Source organism: Colletotrichum costaricense (genome assembly GCF_030867565.1).
Source record: "Colletotrichum costaricense strain IMI 309622 chromosome Unknown Scaffold_15.1, whole genome shotgun sequence".
In the NCBI taxonomy this organism is placed as follows: domain Eukaryota; kingdom Fungi; phylum Ascomycota; class Sordariomycetes; order Glomerellales; family Glomerellaceae; genus Colletotrichum; species Colletotrichum costaricense.
In genome coordinates this window covers 987,864-1,003,274 of record NW_026848244.1, presented here as the reverse complement: position 1 = coordinate 1,003,274, position 15,411 = coordinate 987,864, and the positions used below count along the sequence as shown (strand labels likewise).

Sequence of the window (15,411 nt, the reverse complement as noted above, 5' to 3'; positions counted from 1 at the left end):
ATGGACACGCCACCAGCAGTAAACCTGCGGTCCAAGACCAGGCGGGCACTTGACGACCTCAACGGTGCAACCACGTCGCCGCCCTCAACACCCCTCAAGACAACAAGAAACAGTCCCTACCTGCCCACACCAATCGAGACGATTGTTCTGGCTGCTTTCCCCGTCATCCTCTTCTTCGGCACCGTCTTCTCGCTTCTCTCCCCCGACGTTCGCTCGTCGGAATACGACCCCGCAGCCCAGGCCCATGTACAAGACTCCGCGCCGTCGTACTTTGCGCGCAAGTCGAACCTGTTCAACGTCATATTCGTTAAGCGAGGCTGGTTCTGGATCACGGCCGCCTTCTTCGGCTTCATCCTTACGCACCCCGCGACTGCGCAAGCAACCGCGCGCGTACAGGGCACTCTACGATGGGCGCTGGTCACGACCTGGTGGTTCTTCGTCACGCAATGGTTCTTTGGTCCGGCTCTCATTGACCGAGGCTTCCGCTGGACAGGCGGAAAGTGCGAGATTATTGAAGAGAAGGTCGAGATGGGTGAAGGAGATGCCAAGGAAGTCTTCACAGCGGTCGCATGTAAGGCATCTGGCGGACGCTGGCGCGGCGGTCATGACATCTCTGGACACGTCTTCCTCCTGGTTCTTGGTACCGGCTTCTTATTGTCCGAGGTCGGGTGGGTGGTTATGCGCTGGAGAGGCTCAAGAAGAGAAGAACGCAGCGTTGTCATGACGGATGGTGCTACAAAGACCGCAACAGTCGAGGCGCAAGGTTTGAAGGGAGAGCCCGTCCCAGGTGATGCTTTGGGCTTAGGAGGCAAGTTTGCCGCTGCCATTATCGCTCTGAGCTCCTGGATGCTCCTCATGACTGCCATCTACTTCCACACATGGTTTGAAAAGGTACAGTATCAAATTCCTCGCCCTTGTACAACATTGCTAACGTATAATTCAGGTCACCGGTCTCGTGACCGCTCTTGCTGCGTTGTATGGCGTCTACGTTCTCCCTCGATTCATTCCTGCTATCCGCCAAGTCGTTGGTCTGCCTGGTATATAGGCAAGTCGGTATATCATATAGAAGAAAACCAAAAATAGGCACTGATGCCAGATAATACAAGAAAATACATTCCACTCGAAAATTGCTCGGACATTGTTCCCGATTCGCCGGCCGGTCCATGGATACCTCAACTCGGCGAGCGAATCGCAAGGTTCCCAAATCTCACGCAATCAAACGGTCAGACTACTCTTAGATCTGTTCATAGGCTGCGTTTTTTCCAAATGAAATGAATGTGTCGCTATGGTTACTGGTCTTTCGGTGTAGACCTTTGTCGGTGAGAAACTCGGTGAAGGAGGTGAGGAAGGTGAATGTGGGGGTCCGAGGTGGGGTTCCTGGGGTGTCCGTAGCTCCCAGTCCCGTCCCTTCCCAAAGTGACCTCATCCTCTTCATCTTCCTCTTCCTCTTCCCAACGTTACAGCAACAACAAATTTACTCCAGTCCCTCTGACCCGTACCAGATAGATCAATGTCTCCAATAAAGGCCCCGGTCAACCTGCCGGAGCTTGTCAAAGCAGCATTCAATAAGGCTCGCTCCAATGGCGACCTGACCTATTATGCAACTCAGGTCACAGTGCTCAACGCCAACTCAACCCCAGTGAGTCTGTCTGCATTGCATCACATATCCCTGGCATGAACTCCAACTGAAACTCGATTAACTCTTCCGCGCAGTTCCAACTCCGCTTCTCCCCCGCCTTGGCGAACAAGCCGGTCGCCCAGAAGCCCAAGAAGACCGATGAGCCACGCAAGCCTTTTGATCCCTTTGAAAGTCCCGAGAAGGGCCCGCTGTTCATCGCCGAAATTCCGTCGTCGTCGGGCCACAACTTGGTGCTGAACAAGTTCGCCATTGTTCCTGAGCACTTCATTCTAGCCACCAAGGAGTTTAAGCAACAGACCGATCTCCTCGAGCGCGACGATTTGGCAGCAACGTACTCTTGTATAGAGGCTTACAGACAGTACGGCGAACAACATCAGGGGTATAACAGCGAGCTATATGCCTTCTTCAACAGCGGCTCGCACTCGGGTGCAAGTCAGCCTCATCGGCACATCCAGCTGCTTCCAGTGGCGCGGATGATGGACGGTTTACCCGACGGCGCGCGATGGGACGTGCTAGCAAAACAGCTTGGCCCGCAGCACGTCTCCGGGCTGCCGTTCTTGACCTTTGCGGAGACGATCCATCGAGACATGACCCCGGATGAGCTTCACGGCATCTATCTATCACTTTTCAAGTCGGCGGTTGATGCAGTGGAATCTCACATCGGCGCTGAGAACGACTCTGGGAATGGCGGCGCACGCATCAGCTATAACCTTGCCATGACGAGCGACCGGTTGGCGGTACTGCCACGACTTGCCGAGGGCGCGGCCATCTTCAAAGACGGTACGGCCGTAGGAAATCTCGCTCTCAACGGCACCGTCTTGGCGGGAACGGCTTTGGTCAAAAACGAGGCCGAATGGGATGCGCTAAGGTCAGGAGGTGACGGTGATGGCGTCCAATTACTCGAAGTTTTATCGAAAATCGGCGTTCCCAAGGATAGCGGCGGAAGCCACACAAAAAAGCTGTGAAGGCACCATACACATCATGCACGTCCATGGAGAAAGGGAGGAGGGGGCAAACACACATTGCAGATGCGATGCAAGCAAACATTGGCCCAGCGGCAGGACTCTAACTAATAGAAAGCAAACATGATAAGTCAGCCGCATCCCACTCGATACCGAGATCTCCATACGAATACAACCACCAATGGTCTACCATCAATCGACATGTCACTTGTCAAAAATTACCATTTCGCTGTCCACATCACATCGTTGCCCCAAGAATCAAAGCCGATCGCATCGTCCCGTGCCTTCTCGGACTATACCCACACACTCTATGCAACCGAATCCATCACTCCATCGCGCCGTATACACCCATCTGGTGCCCCGAAGCACCCATCATGAGCTCGTCCCATTTCTTACGACAAGTCGCGTTGCCAAAGAGATAGGAGCCACCGTTCCTTTGGATGTATTCGGCGACTTGCTTCCAGGGGATCTTGGTGGAGGCGGGATCGCTACCCTTGGCAAACTTGCGGACGGCTCTCTGAAGCAGGTGGACCTGCGAGTTATAAGGTCAGCTGGTGCCAAGAAATAGAAATCATGAGGAAGAATGACAAGCAATAACTCACGTCCTTATCGGTCCACTCAGGCTTACGAACCCGTGCCTCCTTGCTCTTGGTGAGAGTGCGATAACGTCCACGAAGTGTCGACTCAGCCTCGCTAAAGTTTCCCTTGGCCCGGATCTCGCGGTACGTCAGGCCCTCTTGCTTGGCCTTCAGCAGGTATTCGTCCTTGGCTGAACGCTCTGCGAGATCAAGCGTAGAAGGTTGGGCCCGACAGGGCTTGGGCTGCTTTGGCCGGAGCTCAGTCTTGTGCATAGAAGGGACAGGCTTGCGAACTGGAGATGCTCTACGACGTGAGGAAGAGGAACTGCTATCATCGGCTCGCGATGAGCGTGGCTTCTCGGGGAGCTCTTTTCTGGGCCTGGACATCATGATCTGCTGGGTGAGTGGCTCATCTTTGACCCCCCTGAAGCTACCATGGCTGCTCATTGCCGCCTGTTGGCTCTCCACCTGTTGCTGATGCTCAACGAGCTGCTCCTGTGGAGTAGGGAAGAAGAGGATGGAGTTTGGCTCGGAGAAAGGGGGCGGTGACTGGGGAGCTGCCTTGATGCCGTTGAAGTCTTCAGGTACCATGGATGAAGAGGCGAAGGGTGAGTTGGCATACTCGAACTGGTCTGAAGGACTGGTGATGATGGTGCTGCCGTCTGCCGAGTTGAAGGAAGAGGAGTCGAGCAAGGTAGGAGGGGCACCCGCAGAAGAGAAGCTGCCAAAACTAGTGCCTGGATCCGATGCTGTGAAGACGGGAGAGGAGGTGGACATGCCGTGGCATAAGGTGTTGGAAGTCGACAATGGAAGACCATCAATAGGCGAGATATCGTATTGATACGGCATCGGGGCGAACATGGACTGGACATCAGTCGTATCGGCCACCCCAAAGGGCTGCCACGTTTGACTTTGATCCATGACTTGTCTTCTGCCGTTCAAAGAACTGTCAAGCCGTTGCATTCTGGCAAAGAAGATGCCATGATCATGGTCAGCGTACGGGCTGCCCGCGGTGCCAGCTAGGTATCTGTTCCGAAGCTGTTGAGCCTAAGGCAAGAGGATGAAAGTCAGCAATATTCTTGATCACATCTCACATGATAATGAGTATGATTATGATGATGTTGATGAGTGTTGATTGTTGAGCGAACGGGAGAAAAGGGGAAAGAAGAAAATTCAACAGCCAACGCACCTCGAAACTGTCTTGGATACCGTCTGGAATGACGGCCAAAGACCAGTCCTCACTCGCCATGGCGCCCGGTTGCTGGGTGGATCTGAAGGTGAAAGAATTCTTGTGATTGTTGCGTGCGAACAGCTTCCTCTGGCGTCGGATGTTGGAGCGTTGCTGTGCCTTGACTTTCATCTCCTGCTCAAAGGCAAAGATGTCCGAGCTATGGAAGCCCCAAGGGGCAGCGACCTTAAACATCTTGAACGAAAGAGGCTGCCTGTCAGACAGACAGACCGTCGGGCTGGGCGAGGAAGCGAAGCTGAAAGGAAGCCGAACGTCTCACCGCTTCTTCTGCTGAAAGTTCTATCAGTGTCTTCTGTGCGAGTTCAGGTTTCCAACTCGCATGCAACGATGTCGTCTTCCGGCTGTGCGTTGAGGAAGAATAAGGTTGTGGGCGATTGGTTTCGGCGATCAGTGAAGAATTTTAGAGCGGCTGATGCGAGATGCAAGTGTAAGATCCCGTTGGGTGTTTCCACGGATGTCTACAAGAGCAGGATGTGGTGTTCGCTCCGACGGGAGAAGAGCGGTATAGGGGATGATCCGCGGATACCAGCGGGAGCGGTGGCGAGATGAACCAGTTCTCTCTCGTGGCTGGCCGTCAGGGGTGAAGACGTTGTGGCTCTTTGATGCCGATGGCCAATGAGTAGACGGGTGGAACTGTCCAGTCACTCGTGGCAGATATCAATAGGAGGAGAAGGAGGAGAAGGCTCGAGCACAGGAGTCAGGAAATAAGGATGAAGGCTTGTGAAGCAATAAACATTAATGACCACGAGGCGAGGTATATTCGATGAACAGGAATCAGCCGATGTGACGAAGACTGACTGTTGGGATAAGAATGATGAAAGAAGAGTGATTGACTATAGACACCGGCTCAGGCCATCGTCGGTTTGACGGGAGGAAGGCCTCTTCAAGTACAAAGTCGAATTTCGGCTGTCCTTCCCGCAGACCCAGGGTTTGGTTTCATTCGAGAGATGTTACGGGATATTGAAAGCGCTTTTCGACTACTGATGATCCCGTTCCCTCTCGAGGATCTCACCCCAGAAGAGCCTCATACATGAGGTCTCCTTTACCTTTTGGGTATCGTGCGTATCCGAAGCCGCTTTATTTGTCCAGGCCGGCTTCGAGCCGTCCCCGTCAACACTGATGATCATACTGCCACGGGCATACCATCTAGGTATGGAACGTCAAGAACACCCTCCCTATTCTACTAAGCCCCGTTCAAATCTGTCAGAATTCAGCCTCTTTCGAAGTGTCCCCCACCAAACTGCAGGGTATCATCGTACTTCTCGGGCGGTGCCTACGGCCCGGGTACATCTTCGGCGCGAAGATGGCAGGATGGGTTGTATTTGTGTGTGGGCTCAGGGATCAGGACAGCCCGTGTGCTCATCTGCAGACGGGTGGCTTGGATTGCACCCATTGGGGCTCGATCGCGCATCACCATGTTGCGAAGTCCCACTTTCATCGTCAACGATTTGGAACCGCCTTTGCTACCGGATACCGACTTGCGCATCAACAGTTATACCCTGGCTGGCATCCCAGTAGGATCGCCCCCGTGGAAAACGCCACGAGCCTAGGTCTTTCCCACGGCCGGGGGGTAGGTATCATGTCGGGGAGTGTTTACCTGGACAAGGGTGGTCACGGGATTTCAAATCGAGAGGAAGATCGCGGATTTACTGCCGTTCAGGGTGGCGTTTTGGTCGGCTGTAGGCGTTTGACTATTGCAACGGCCTGTCGCTGTTGTATGTGGTTGGCAGACCGGTACCCTTGCTTCTTGATGCCGGCGTACTAATCCCGGCTCCTTGGGCCCTGGCTCGGGAGGTAACCGGACTCATGCAGAAAGACTCTTCGCCTGTCCCTCCTCAACGAGGTGAGCTTCGACAGATGGACGACCACGTCAAGGTCTTGGGCTGGATCTGGTTCCATCTGCGCTACACAGAGAATTATAGCGCAGGTATATTCAGGGTATGAGTCTTTCTACTGGGGTATGCGGCTGTAAGGTCTGGATGGTGCATGCCGTGATCTAGATCCTCGGCTGTGGAGAGTGGGGGTTGCGAAAGAACACCTCGTACCCTAGCTTGCCACGTCATTTTGGATGCTTTCCCTACTAGACTCTTGCGAGATGAAAGCGGATGGAGACCAGAAAGCGAGGAGAAACACGGTTAACAATGGGGGCAACATCATGAGATGAGAGAAGGGTGGCACAGCAAGATGTCCACGTGGGAGATAACGAAAGCGGCATTGCCAACTCGACTCTTCTCGGACTCAGAGACCTCGTGAATATCGGCCCACGACCCTCTCTTCCCCGGTGCCATGACAGGGCTGATATGGCAGTCAGCGGTTCCTTTCTCAGCATGCTGCATACCGGCAATATGGTACTGGCCCCGGACCACGTCTGGTCATCCAGCCATCCCCACTCAGCTTGGACCAACTCTGTCTAGAAGGAAGCGTGCAGGAGAGGCTCGCAGGACTAAGGATGCGTGGGGCTTCAAGTGCTGGATAGATCTGTCGTTGAGTGGTGTCCATGCATGTCATCCTGGATTCATGCAGGTGTGTAGGTAAGCAAAACACCCTCTATCGAAACGGCCGAAGCGTATGTTAAAACGGGAATAGACCCCATTTCTAAATGAGGGGTAAGTGACAACTTACTAAATCAGGATGGAATTTCGACTCCTGGAATCAAATTGAGATGACTCTCATTTTGCGGTTTGATATGTTGAGTCGGGAGCTAAACCAAATAACATCAATGATGTTGACCCTGCGTAAGTATTGAGAAAACAGGATCCGTTATCATTGCGCCAGTGTTGCCGGGTGAAAACTGGGCAACAGTCTGCTTGTGTCTATATGCAGAAGAAAATATCTTGGTTCTTGCTGAAGAGATTCAAAATGATTGCACTGAAGGTCATCGGTGAGTAGACGGGAACCCCTCCTTCTGTCTTCATGGAGGTGTTCATGTACAGCTAGCTCACCGGTCGTGTGTCTACGCTCTGCAGAATATATGAGCTGTCAAGCATGCGGGTTCTTGAACTCGCACGTATGCTTGCATAGGTAGTCTACACAGCCTGCATATACATGCATGGCCAGCATCTCATGAAATGGAGAAGAAGAAGAAATGACGACTTGCATGCCTTACGGACGCACCGTTGGTCCCCTGTTCTCGCACGTTTCCTCAAACTTCGAATTTCTGCCCGTCTTCAAACGCTATTCTCTCTCATGGGTCATCAAACCGGACTGTCTATCCGGCTGTCAGTAGTGACATTCTGCAGAACATGCTTTGATGGCGTACGATGCAGTCTGCATACATTGCGTGACTGGCAAGGGAGACGATTGACATGGGTATTGGACATGTTGCTGCGGGACGTCCCAGCCCAGGCGCACTAGTCTCAACTGAGGAAGACGATGAAAAAGGGGGACACCTGGAGCCAAGATCTGCGTGACACTTGTTCGCACCATACTCGCAGGAACGGCTGGTCTTCTCAACCTGGTAAGAGATGGCCTGCCCAGAGAGAAACCTCCGCCGCATGGGTTTTGAGACCTGTCATAAGTCGGGGCCCGTTGGGGCGACGTCGTACTCACGGGTCGACGCAGAAAATCCCTGGGATCATGTCTCAAAATTTCAATGACCCAGGGGACGTCTATAGATATGCCTATAGGGAAGATCAGACACTGATGGTTGGCGGGAAGCTGCCGTTCCAGTGAGCTGGGCGAGAGACGCAATCCTCCTATAGTAGAATTTACTAATTAATGTGCAGAAGATTTCGTCAACTCAGATGGTCCCGATCCAAATCGAGATTAGATCATTGCCGTCTCCAACGCAGACGAGGGAAACCGACTGGAATTGTGGACTCTTCGGGATCATGCAGAGGGGGGGAAGGGCCGCGTCTGCCGGTGTCGGATGACTTGAGCCTGTCTCCCCTAGCGAGATGCGCCTACCGAGCTGGAACAACTCCTACGGCAAGGGAAACCAAACAGGATGTTGTCAAGTAGGTATTGGTTGAAGTTGATAAAAAAGCAAAACTTCGAATCAGTAGCTGTGGATCATCGTTCAACGTCGAACGCCCAACGCCGCAAACGTCTGGGCGGAGCCGCTTCCTGTTTTCCCACGCTTTTTTCTTCTAGTAATCTTCGGATCGATCCGAAAGAAAGAGTATATGGTGTGTTTTTGATCGACTGATGGCGTTGCATCACTGGTTTGAAATTTCCACGCTTCGCGTTGCTAATCTAAATTTGGTGTTCATGGAAAGATCTAGGTTCCGTGATGTCTACTTTTGTGACTGGCTCTCTTTAGAGAGTATTGCTCCTCGAAACGACTCAGCCCAAGAACAAACTTGCAGAATACTTGGATCCGGTGGCAATTGAGCTTTCCACCGTTGCCGGTGGTGACAGATACCCCTATTTAGCCCGGTCGAGGCCCGTTTGGTAGGTATTACGCAATGGAGGCTACAAACACCACCCTGACGAGCCGGCGAACCCAGCTTTCACAGTGAAAATATTTCTGTCACAAAGCAGGTGACAGACTTCTGGACGCTTTGAGACTTTTCATCTCCTCTTCTTCAATTTCTCTCACATACAAGGAAACTCACTCGAAGAAAAGTTGAGGCTGTTTGTGAAATCGCTGTGTGTCTTGTGTTGTGGACTGAACATTCAAAGTTGCTATTCACACCGCAATTCCAAGTCATAATTATCTACAATGGACAAAGGTTATTAAAACCTTCCAAATCTCTTCACTGTGCATGTACAGCTTGGTTTTCTCAAACCATCGCAGGGACATTGATCTCCTTGATAGTCCAAACCTTTCCATTCTGGCTGCTCGAGAGACCAGAATATGTGACCTTCTGAGCGGTGGCAACTGTCTTCCCAAAACCATTATCGGGGCCTGCAAGAGTGATGACGGTATCTATATACTTTTGTGACGCAATAGTAGGACTGCAGTTGGCGTTGCACTCGGTTCCAGTCCCGTAGCCTCTCATAAACGGGCCAGACTTGTGCTCAAACGAGCTGAGCTTTACACCGGTGTCGGCATCGGTGACGGTCTGGCGCCAGGTATCGTTATCCGAGAGGAGTTCATATTCGATCTTGACTTTCTGGGTGCCCGATACGGCAGAAGCGTCGCCGCTGAGTTGCCCAAAGGATCCGAAAAGTGAGGCCCGGACGCACCACTGTCCCTTCTTGGCGCCACACCAAGAGTTGTCCGGCCAAGATTCTAGGGTCGTTTGAACGAGATCACCGGTGCCATTCGACATACCTGGCCATAGAGCCAGCACTCCGTTCTGTGTGGGAGGTGCGGTGCCAGGGATAATTGTTGTCGCGGCCTTGATGATGGTTGAAGTTGTTGGGCCAAGGGATACGGAGCCGCCCCAAGTATCGACTGCGGCCGAAGTGCCAATGATTGCCGCGATTATCGCTGCCCTGAAAGTTCCAGAGACCATCATGGGTATCTTGGGTTTGAGCTTCGATGACAACTGAAATGATAGGCTTGATCGATCGAGGTGTCACTTTGACCATGTCTCAGAAAACATTGCAGGTATTTATGTCTTTTGCAAACTGGAGCGAATGAGCGAGATGACATCCTCGCACTTAATCATATTCCAGTTAATCAACTCCATCGTGAATGCGGTAGTGTTCGCCTGCCCCGTGAAGTGCTCTGTATCGTGGATTCATGTAGGAGACAATTCTCCACGACGGAGATATTTGCTCGATGCAGTTCGAGATTGGATTCGACTTGCTCAACCTTTTCGTGTCCACCAATGAGAATAGTCCAATTATCCAGGTTAAACCTACCAAAGGTCCTTTCTAGTGTCATCGCTGGCCGCATTTCTACCAAAGCTTGCCGACTTGATCTTAGTGTCATCTGAAGTTCATTAAGCCAGATCCCTTTTGGGGAAGCCCCTGCCTTTTGGGACTAAAGACCAGTCGCCCCAGTATGAGCGGAACCAATCGTCCATACCCAACTCAGTGCATGGGTATATCGCCCGTGGGATCACGAGGCTTCTACTCGGGGAAAGACTAAACAAGCAACTCAAGTGCCGGCTTAGCCGCCTCTTCACCCGCACGAAGAATCGCAGTAACACTAGCCCATGAAAAGTTGGGTGAAACGACAAAACATGGCGGGGGACCTGATGGCCATTGCATCTTTTCACTTGAGTCAAGCCTCGGAAAATGTGAATGAGGTGATCCTAGTCGCGAAAGACGACGCCTCGGTTTCAACTTCGGCTATTTCGGTCTCGTTCTCCGTGGGAGCTTCTTGAATCCTGCTTGGTCTCGATGCGACCTAATGCATGCCTGACTGTCGGCGGACCGTGGAATACAGCGGCACTTGCATGTCTCAGCAATTTGAGAAGATCGTCAGCTAAACGAACCCTATCCGAGTCTGATGCGAGGAACCATTAGTTTTGCTGTGAAATAAGTGTAACTGTAAGTACTTACCCAGTGAAAGAACTGGATAATACACGCGCATGCGCCGCCTGGGCCGCCATCTTTCTTGATCACTTTAGAAGCTGTCGCAGAGACAGGCACAAATATGTTTGAAGTCCATTTGTCAAATTGCTACGGTAGTTCAGGCTTCTTAGAAGCGAGAATAGTACCAGATTCAAATTTCACGTAAGATCAAGGTCGCGGATCCCAAAGCACCTTACCAGAAGACTCTTTGCTACGTACCTTGCCAAGCCCCACGAGTCTCGGCACGGCTATCAGTGAATATCTGTAATCATCGCGGATGAGTGTTAGGAGTAGCTGCGAAAAGCCCGCGATTACCAATATCTCTCCCTTGAGGTTTCTGCAACTACCGAGTCGCTCGTGATGACACTTATGAAGTCAATCAGTCGACAAAAATCAGGACAAAGTCTCGTCTGAATGGAAGATTTTGAGACACGTCTGAATCAATGCCGCTCATGTTGCCGTACAACCCCTCAATTTTGAAGCGCGACTTCGCATTTCTGTCTGTAGCATGTTCCATGACACACGGCAGATGGAGCAGCTCTCATGAGGCCGATGCAAATTTTTAGTCAGGATAGGCTGACCAAAGTATCGGCAATATTCCTGGACGATCTCACTTGAAGGGTCGTGCAATCACATATCACGTTGTTTCCAAATCCCTATGTCGTGGTCCGTCCCACGATCGACCAAGGCATCACTTTAGAGTGGATGCATCTACTAATGTCTGCGCTTGCGATGAAGCTTACTTGCACGTGAGCGATAGTACACAGAAACTAGGCCGCGTTACTAATACCATGCTGATTGTCTTGGTGCCGAACGATCATTATTGCCGGAAAGTACTCCGTAAAACCTCAAGCGCCAACGCGTGGGGCCCCAGAATAATGCGACCCAACCAAACCTTTGGAACGGTCCGTCATGATTATCAATCTGGGGTCGTAAGGCTGTCCTTGTTGCCTATTGCTAAATCTTTTTGATCACCATACTCTAGACTGCCCCCGTTCTCTGTCCGATTACTGCGGAAGGGGGAGCAGAGTTTCTAACTGGCTGTTCGTACAATGTGGTGTGACGATGCCAAAACGCTATGTTTCTAGAGTTCAGAAGAAGGTTTAGATTTGTTTAGTGAAACAAAAACGTTAAAAAAAGGCCCGCGGCGCGGACTGGCCAGCGGAACTCCAGCAAGCGGGCATCGAAACGCTCCTTAAAGTGTAAATCTTGTTGAAAGTCCTAAAGGTCTTGTTCCTCTTGTTCCTGTTGGCTGCAACTTCCACAAATTGCATCGAACGAGCGACAGGGTTCCAACCAACTTGGTTCCCGCAACCCGGGAATGAAGCTGTCTTGCCCCGAAGGATCAGCCCCAGCATTGCACAGAGCGTATGGATGGTGCAGCTCTTTCAACTTATGTGCCGCACTCCCACGACTCTTCCGATTATGGTGCCGAAGTCCCGACTTGCGAGCACCGATAGCAAAGAAATCCTAAGATAAGCTACCGTCGCAAAAGCATAAGCGGCATAGTTCAGACATTGGTGACGACTTAATGGGAAACGGTGATCTTGGCATTCTGTCAACGGTACACCCGATCGAAGCCACGCCCACCTGCTGGTCCTGGTTCGTCGCATCACGATGATTCTACATGGTCCTAGTGGGCGTTTAGATAAGATGGCGGTGGAACCTCTGCTTGTTTGACGTTCCATTGCATCTCCAAAGTCCCAAAACCCCTGGAGTCCATGATAAAAATGTTCAGCTAGACATCCACTCTCGCCAACCAATATCGGCCATCACCAATTCTCGTCAATCGGCCCCCATCTCAGTCGTCAGCAAATTCGATAGTACAGCTCCTTGCTGACATACTCCACACGTCAACTCCGCAATGCACAGGGTACGATGACCCTTGTGAGCCACTCCCAGCAGCAGCAATTGCCACTATCCGAACTGCTTTCTCCATACTCCTACCCACAGGCTGAACCGACATCCAGGCATGTGGTTCATAGGGGATGTGATCCAGGTCTGCAGCCGTTTGACGTTTACCTGCATCAATCGAGCTGTTCTGTGAGTGCGGAGCTGCCGCCGTACCCTGTTGCCGTGGTAGGATCCCTCGATCCATGTACTTCGCAGGGACTGATCCGTTCCAGCCAATACCGCACGAAATTTCAACAACATTGCTTACAGTTGTACCGTCGACAATCGATGGTACAACTTCTTCCTGGGGCTCTGTTCCTACTCATGACGAACCGGCTCAAGGTGATTGGTCTTTTCTGCTCCAATACCCACACAGAGACCGATCAGGACCTTTTTCCGTGATGGCGCATAGTTCTCGGTGCAGCCAACAGAGGTTGGGCAGAACCCAGCTTTGCCTATTTAGCCCGACGAAATCAAATCGGGAAATGCCTCATACTATACCTTGCTGTCTGCAGAGTGTACACAAGAGTGGAAACGGTAATGCCGTACCCCCATTCTGGAGAAGAGATACGACGTTGTGACTGATACATAAACAGCTGTATTGCCGGCCGTTGGGAAGTTCGGTTTCAAGCGATCAAACTCAAAGTCAGAATCAACTCCAGAGGTTGTCTTCATCATGACGTGGTTCGCTGCACTCTCGGTGTCCGGCGCCCTAGACGATCTTGTCGTCAAGGCGGTTTATCTAGGGCTCTTCTACCTTATCGTCAAGTACACATACCGGATGTTTTTGTCTCCTATCGCTAGTTTTCCCGGGCCGAGAATTGCTGGTATCACCAAACTTTACGAAGCTTATCATGTTCTGCTGAAGAACGACTGGCTGGAGAATCTTGTCTCGCTCCACGAGAAATATGGTAATTTGTGCACCTGTTGCTCGCTTTGTGGACTTAACATTAACTCGAATTGTCATTATAGGACCGGTTGTTAGAATCGGGCCTAACGAGCTTCACTTTGTCGACAACAAGTTCAACCTCGACCACCACCGGCGGCCCGACCTCTTCAAGTGCAACAATTACTATGGTCTTCTCAACAAACTCCTTGGCGGATTGGCCAGCCCTACGAAGCATGCGCAGAGGGCAGCAGTCATGCGGCCAATATTCTCTGGCCAGACTTTGGCCGAATACTCCAAGACGTTGGATAAGCACATCGAGTCACTTCACTCCCGCCTTGCTGATGCTGCTTCGGATAAGGGAGTTATTAACTTGACGCATTACCTTTGGGCTTACACCAACGATGTCATGATCTCGTATCTCACCGAGGAAAACTATGGATTTCAGAAGGTCTACGATTTGCAAGCCACTCATGATGCGACACGAGCCTTCAGCGCCATTGACCTCGCCACCGTACTGAGGTGTATGCCACCGGTCAAGACTATGTTTGATTACGTTCCAGCTCTTCGATCATTTTCACCTTTGGGGTGGCTTGATAACGTAAGCTCATTGAATCGACTATCCCCGAATACTACATCAAATTCGCTGACCTCTTTGTGATTAGTTGATTAGTTCTCACGTCAGACCTATGGTTAAGTCTTGGGACGACGAGAATAGTCATCAAAGTGTGTTGGCTCGAATCTTCAACGAGATAGGGAACGAGACACAGACTGTGCACGAGTCATCACAAGCTATTTTTATTGGAAACGAGTCTCTTCTCAGCAACTTGACCTTTGTCCTTCATCATCTTATCCAAAACCCGGAATGCATCAAGAAAATTCGATCCGAACTGGATACTTTGGATATTGGCACATATGGGCACCGAATTTGGAGGGATCCAAAGACCGCTCAACTTAGGTATCTGGTAAGTGGCTTGTTGATGTTGACCTACACTAGATAGAACTTGTCGCTGACGCCCCCAGGATGCTGTATGCAGAGAGTCGTCCCGCTTGAGCTCACCCAGTTGGCATCGACAACCCCGACAGAGTGACACTCCGGTGGAATACCAAGGAGCCATAATACCCCCAATGGTAAGAGGGAGGATTTTAGTCACTTTCACTCTGACTGTATCTGACACGTTGTAGACGAGTATGAGCTTTACCTTACATTTGCTCGAGCGCGATGCCACCCTCTTCCCAGACCCGAATACTTTCAAGCCTGAAAGATGGCTCGGTTTCAACCAAGAGTCGAAGACAACCAAGGGACATTCCGTTTCATTTGGTACTGGTACGAGAACATGCTTAGGGCAACAGTAGGTTTAGTCCGACCGTCTCAAGAGTTTCCTCCTACTAACACACAAGCTTCACAAGTATTGCTCATAGAGTTCTACGCAAAACAGTCGCTTTTCTCATTTACAACTTCAACATTTCATTGTGGGACGAGAAGATGGATAGGGCAGATGGATTTCGGTATTTAAACACATACCCCAAGAAAGGTCACGAAGGCTACATGAAGGTCCAGATGACTCCGCGTTTTGGATCGATTGCATAGCGACTCAGCGACTGTTTTCTTCATTTGACAAATATTCCCCCCCGAGAATCCCAGATCATCAAATTTTCCTTCACTGCTATGTCACTTCAACTGGGTTATTCACCTCAGAATGCTTTGAGAACGAGGTTGAGGTGCAGAGCAAGAGATAGTATTGAATGATACCCAACAATATCAAGAACTTCTTTATCCAACCTCGACATTA

At 51.1% G+C, this 15,411-nt stretch overlaps 4 protein-coding genes across 4 annotated transcripts; 2 read left to right on the top strand and 2 right to left on the bottom strand.

Moving 5' to 3' along the window:
- Positions 1-2,604, top strand: CCOS01_12692 (inositol phospholipid synthesis protein Scs3p; the record flags this gene model as incomplete). The annotated part of the gene is made up of 4 exons (XM_060460840.1): positions 1-891; positions 944-1,037; positions 1,503-1,639; positions 1,714-2,604. The coding sequence occupies 4 exons, from the start codon at positions 1-3 to the stop codon at positions 2,602-2,604; spliced, it is 2,013 nt and encodes a 670-aa protein (XP_060308888.1).
- Positions 2,605-2,926: 322 nt separating this feature from the next.
- CCOS01_12691 (uncharacterized protein) lies at positions 2,927-4,602 on the bottom strand (the record flags this gene model as incomplete). The annotated part of the gene is made up of 3 exons (XM_060460839.1): positions 2,927-3,133; positions 3,204-4,226; positions 4,369-4,602. The coding sequence occupies 3 exons, from the start codon at positions 4,600-4,602 to the stop codon at positions 2,927-2,929; spliced, it is 1,464 nt and encodes a 487-aa protein (XP_060308887.1).
- Positions 4,603-9,152: 4,550 nt separating this feature from the next.
- Positions 9,153-9,833, bottom strand: CCOS01_12690 (uncharacterized protein; the record flags this gene model as incomplete). The annotated part of the gene is made up of 1 exon (XM_060460838.1): positions 9,153-9,833. One exon carries the CDS (start codon positions 9,831-9,833, stop codon positions 9,153-9,155), a length of 681 nt encoding a protein of 226 aa, XP_060308886.1.
- A 3,384-nt stretch (positions 9,834-13,217) lies between these two features.
- On the top strand, positions 13,218-15,209 carry CCOS01_12689 (cytochrome P450; the record flags this gene model as incomplete). Its single annotated transcript, XM_060460837.1, has 7 exons — positions 13,218-13,269; positions 13,329-13,643; positions 13,705-14,219; positions 14,284-14,583; positions 14,642-14,749; positions 14,804-14,970; positions 15,041-15,209. 7 exons carry the CDS (start codon positions 13,218-13,220, stop codon positions 15,207-15,209), a joined length of 1,626 nt encoding a protein of 541 aa, XP_060308885.1.
- Between the last annotated feature and the right edge of the window lie 202 nt (positions 15,210-15,411).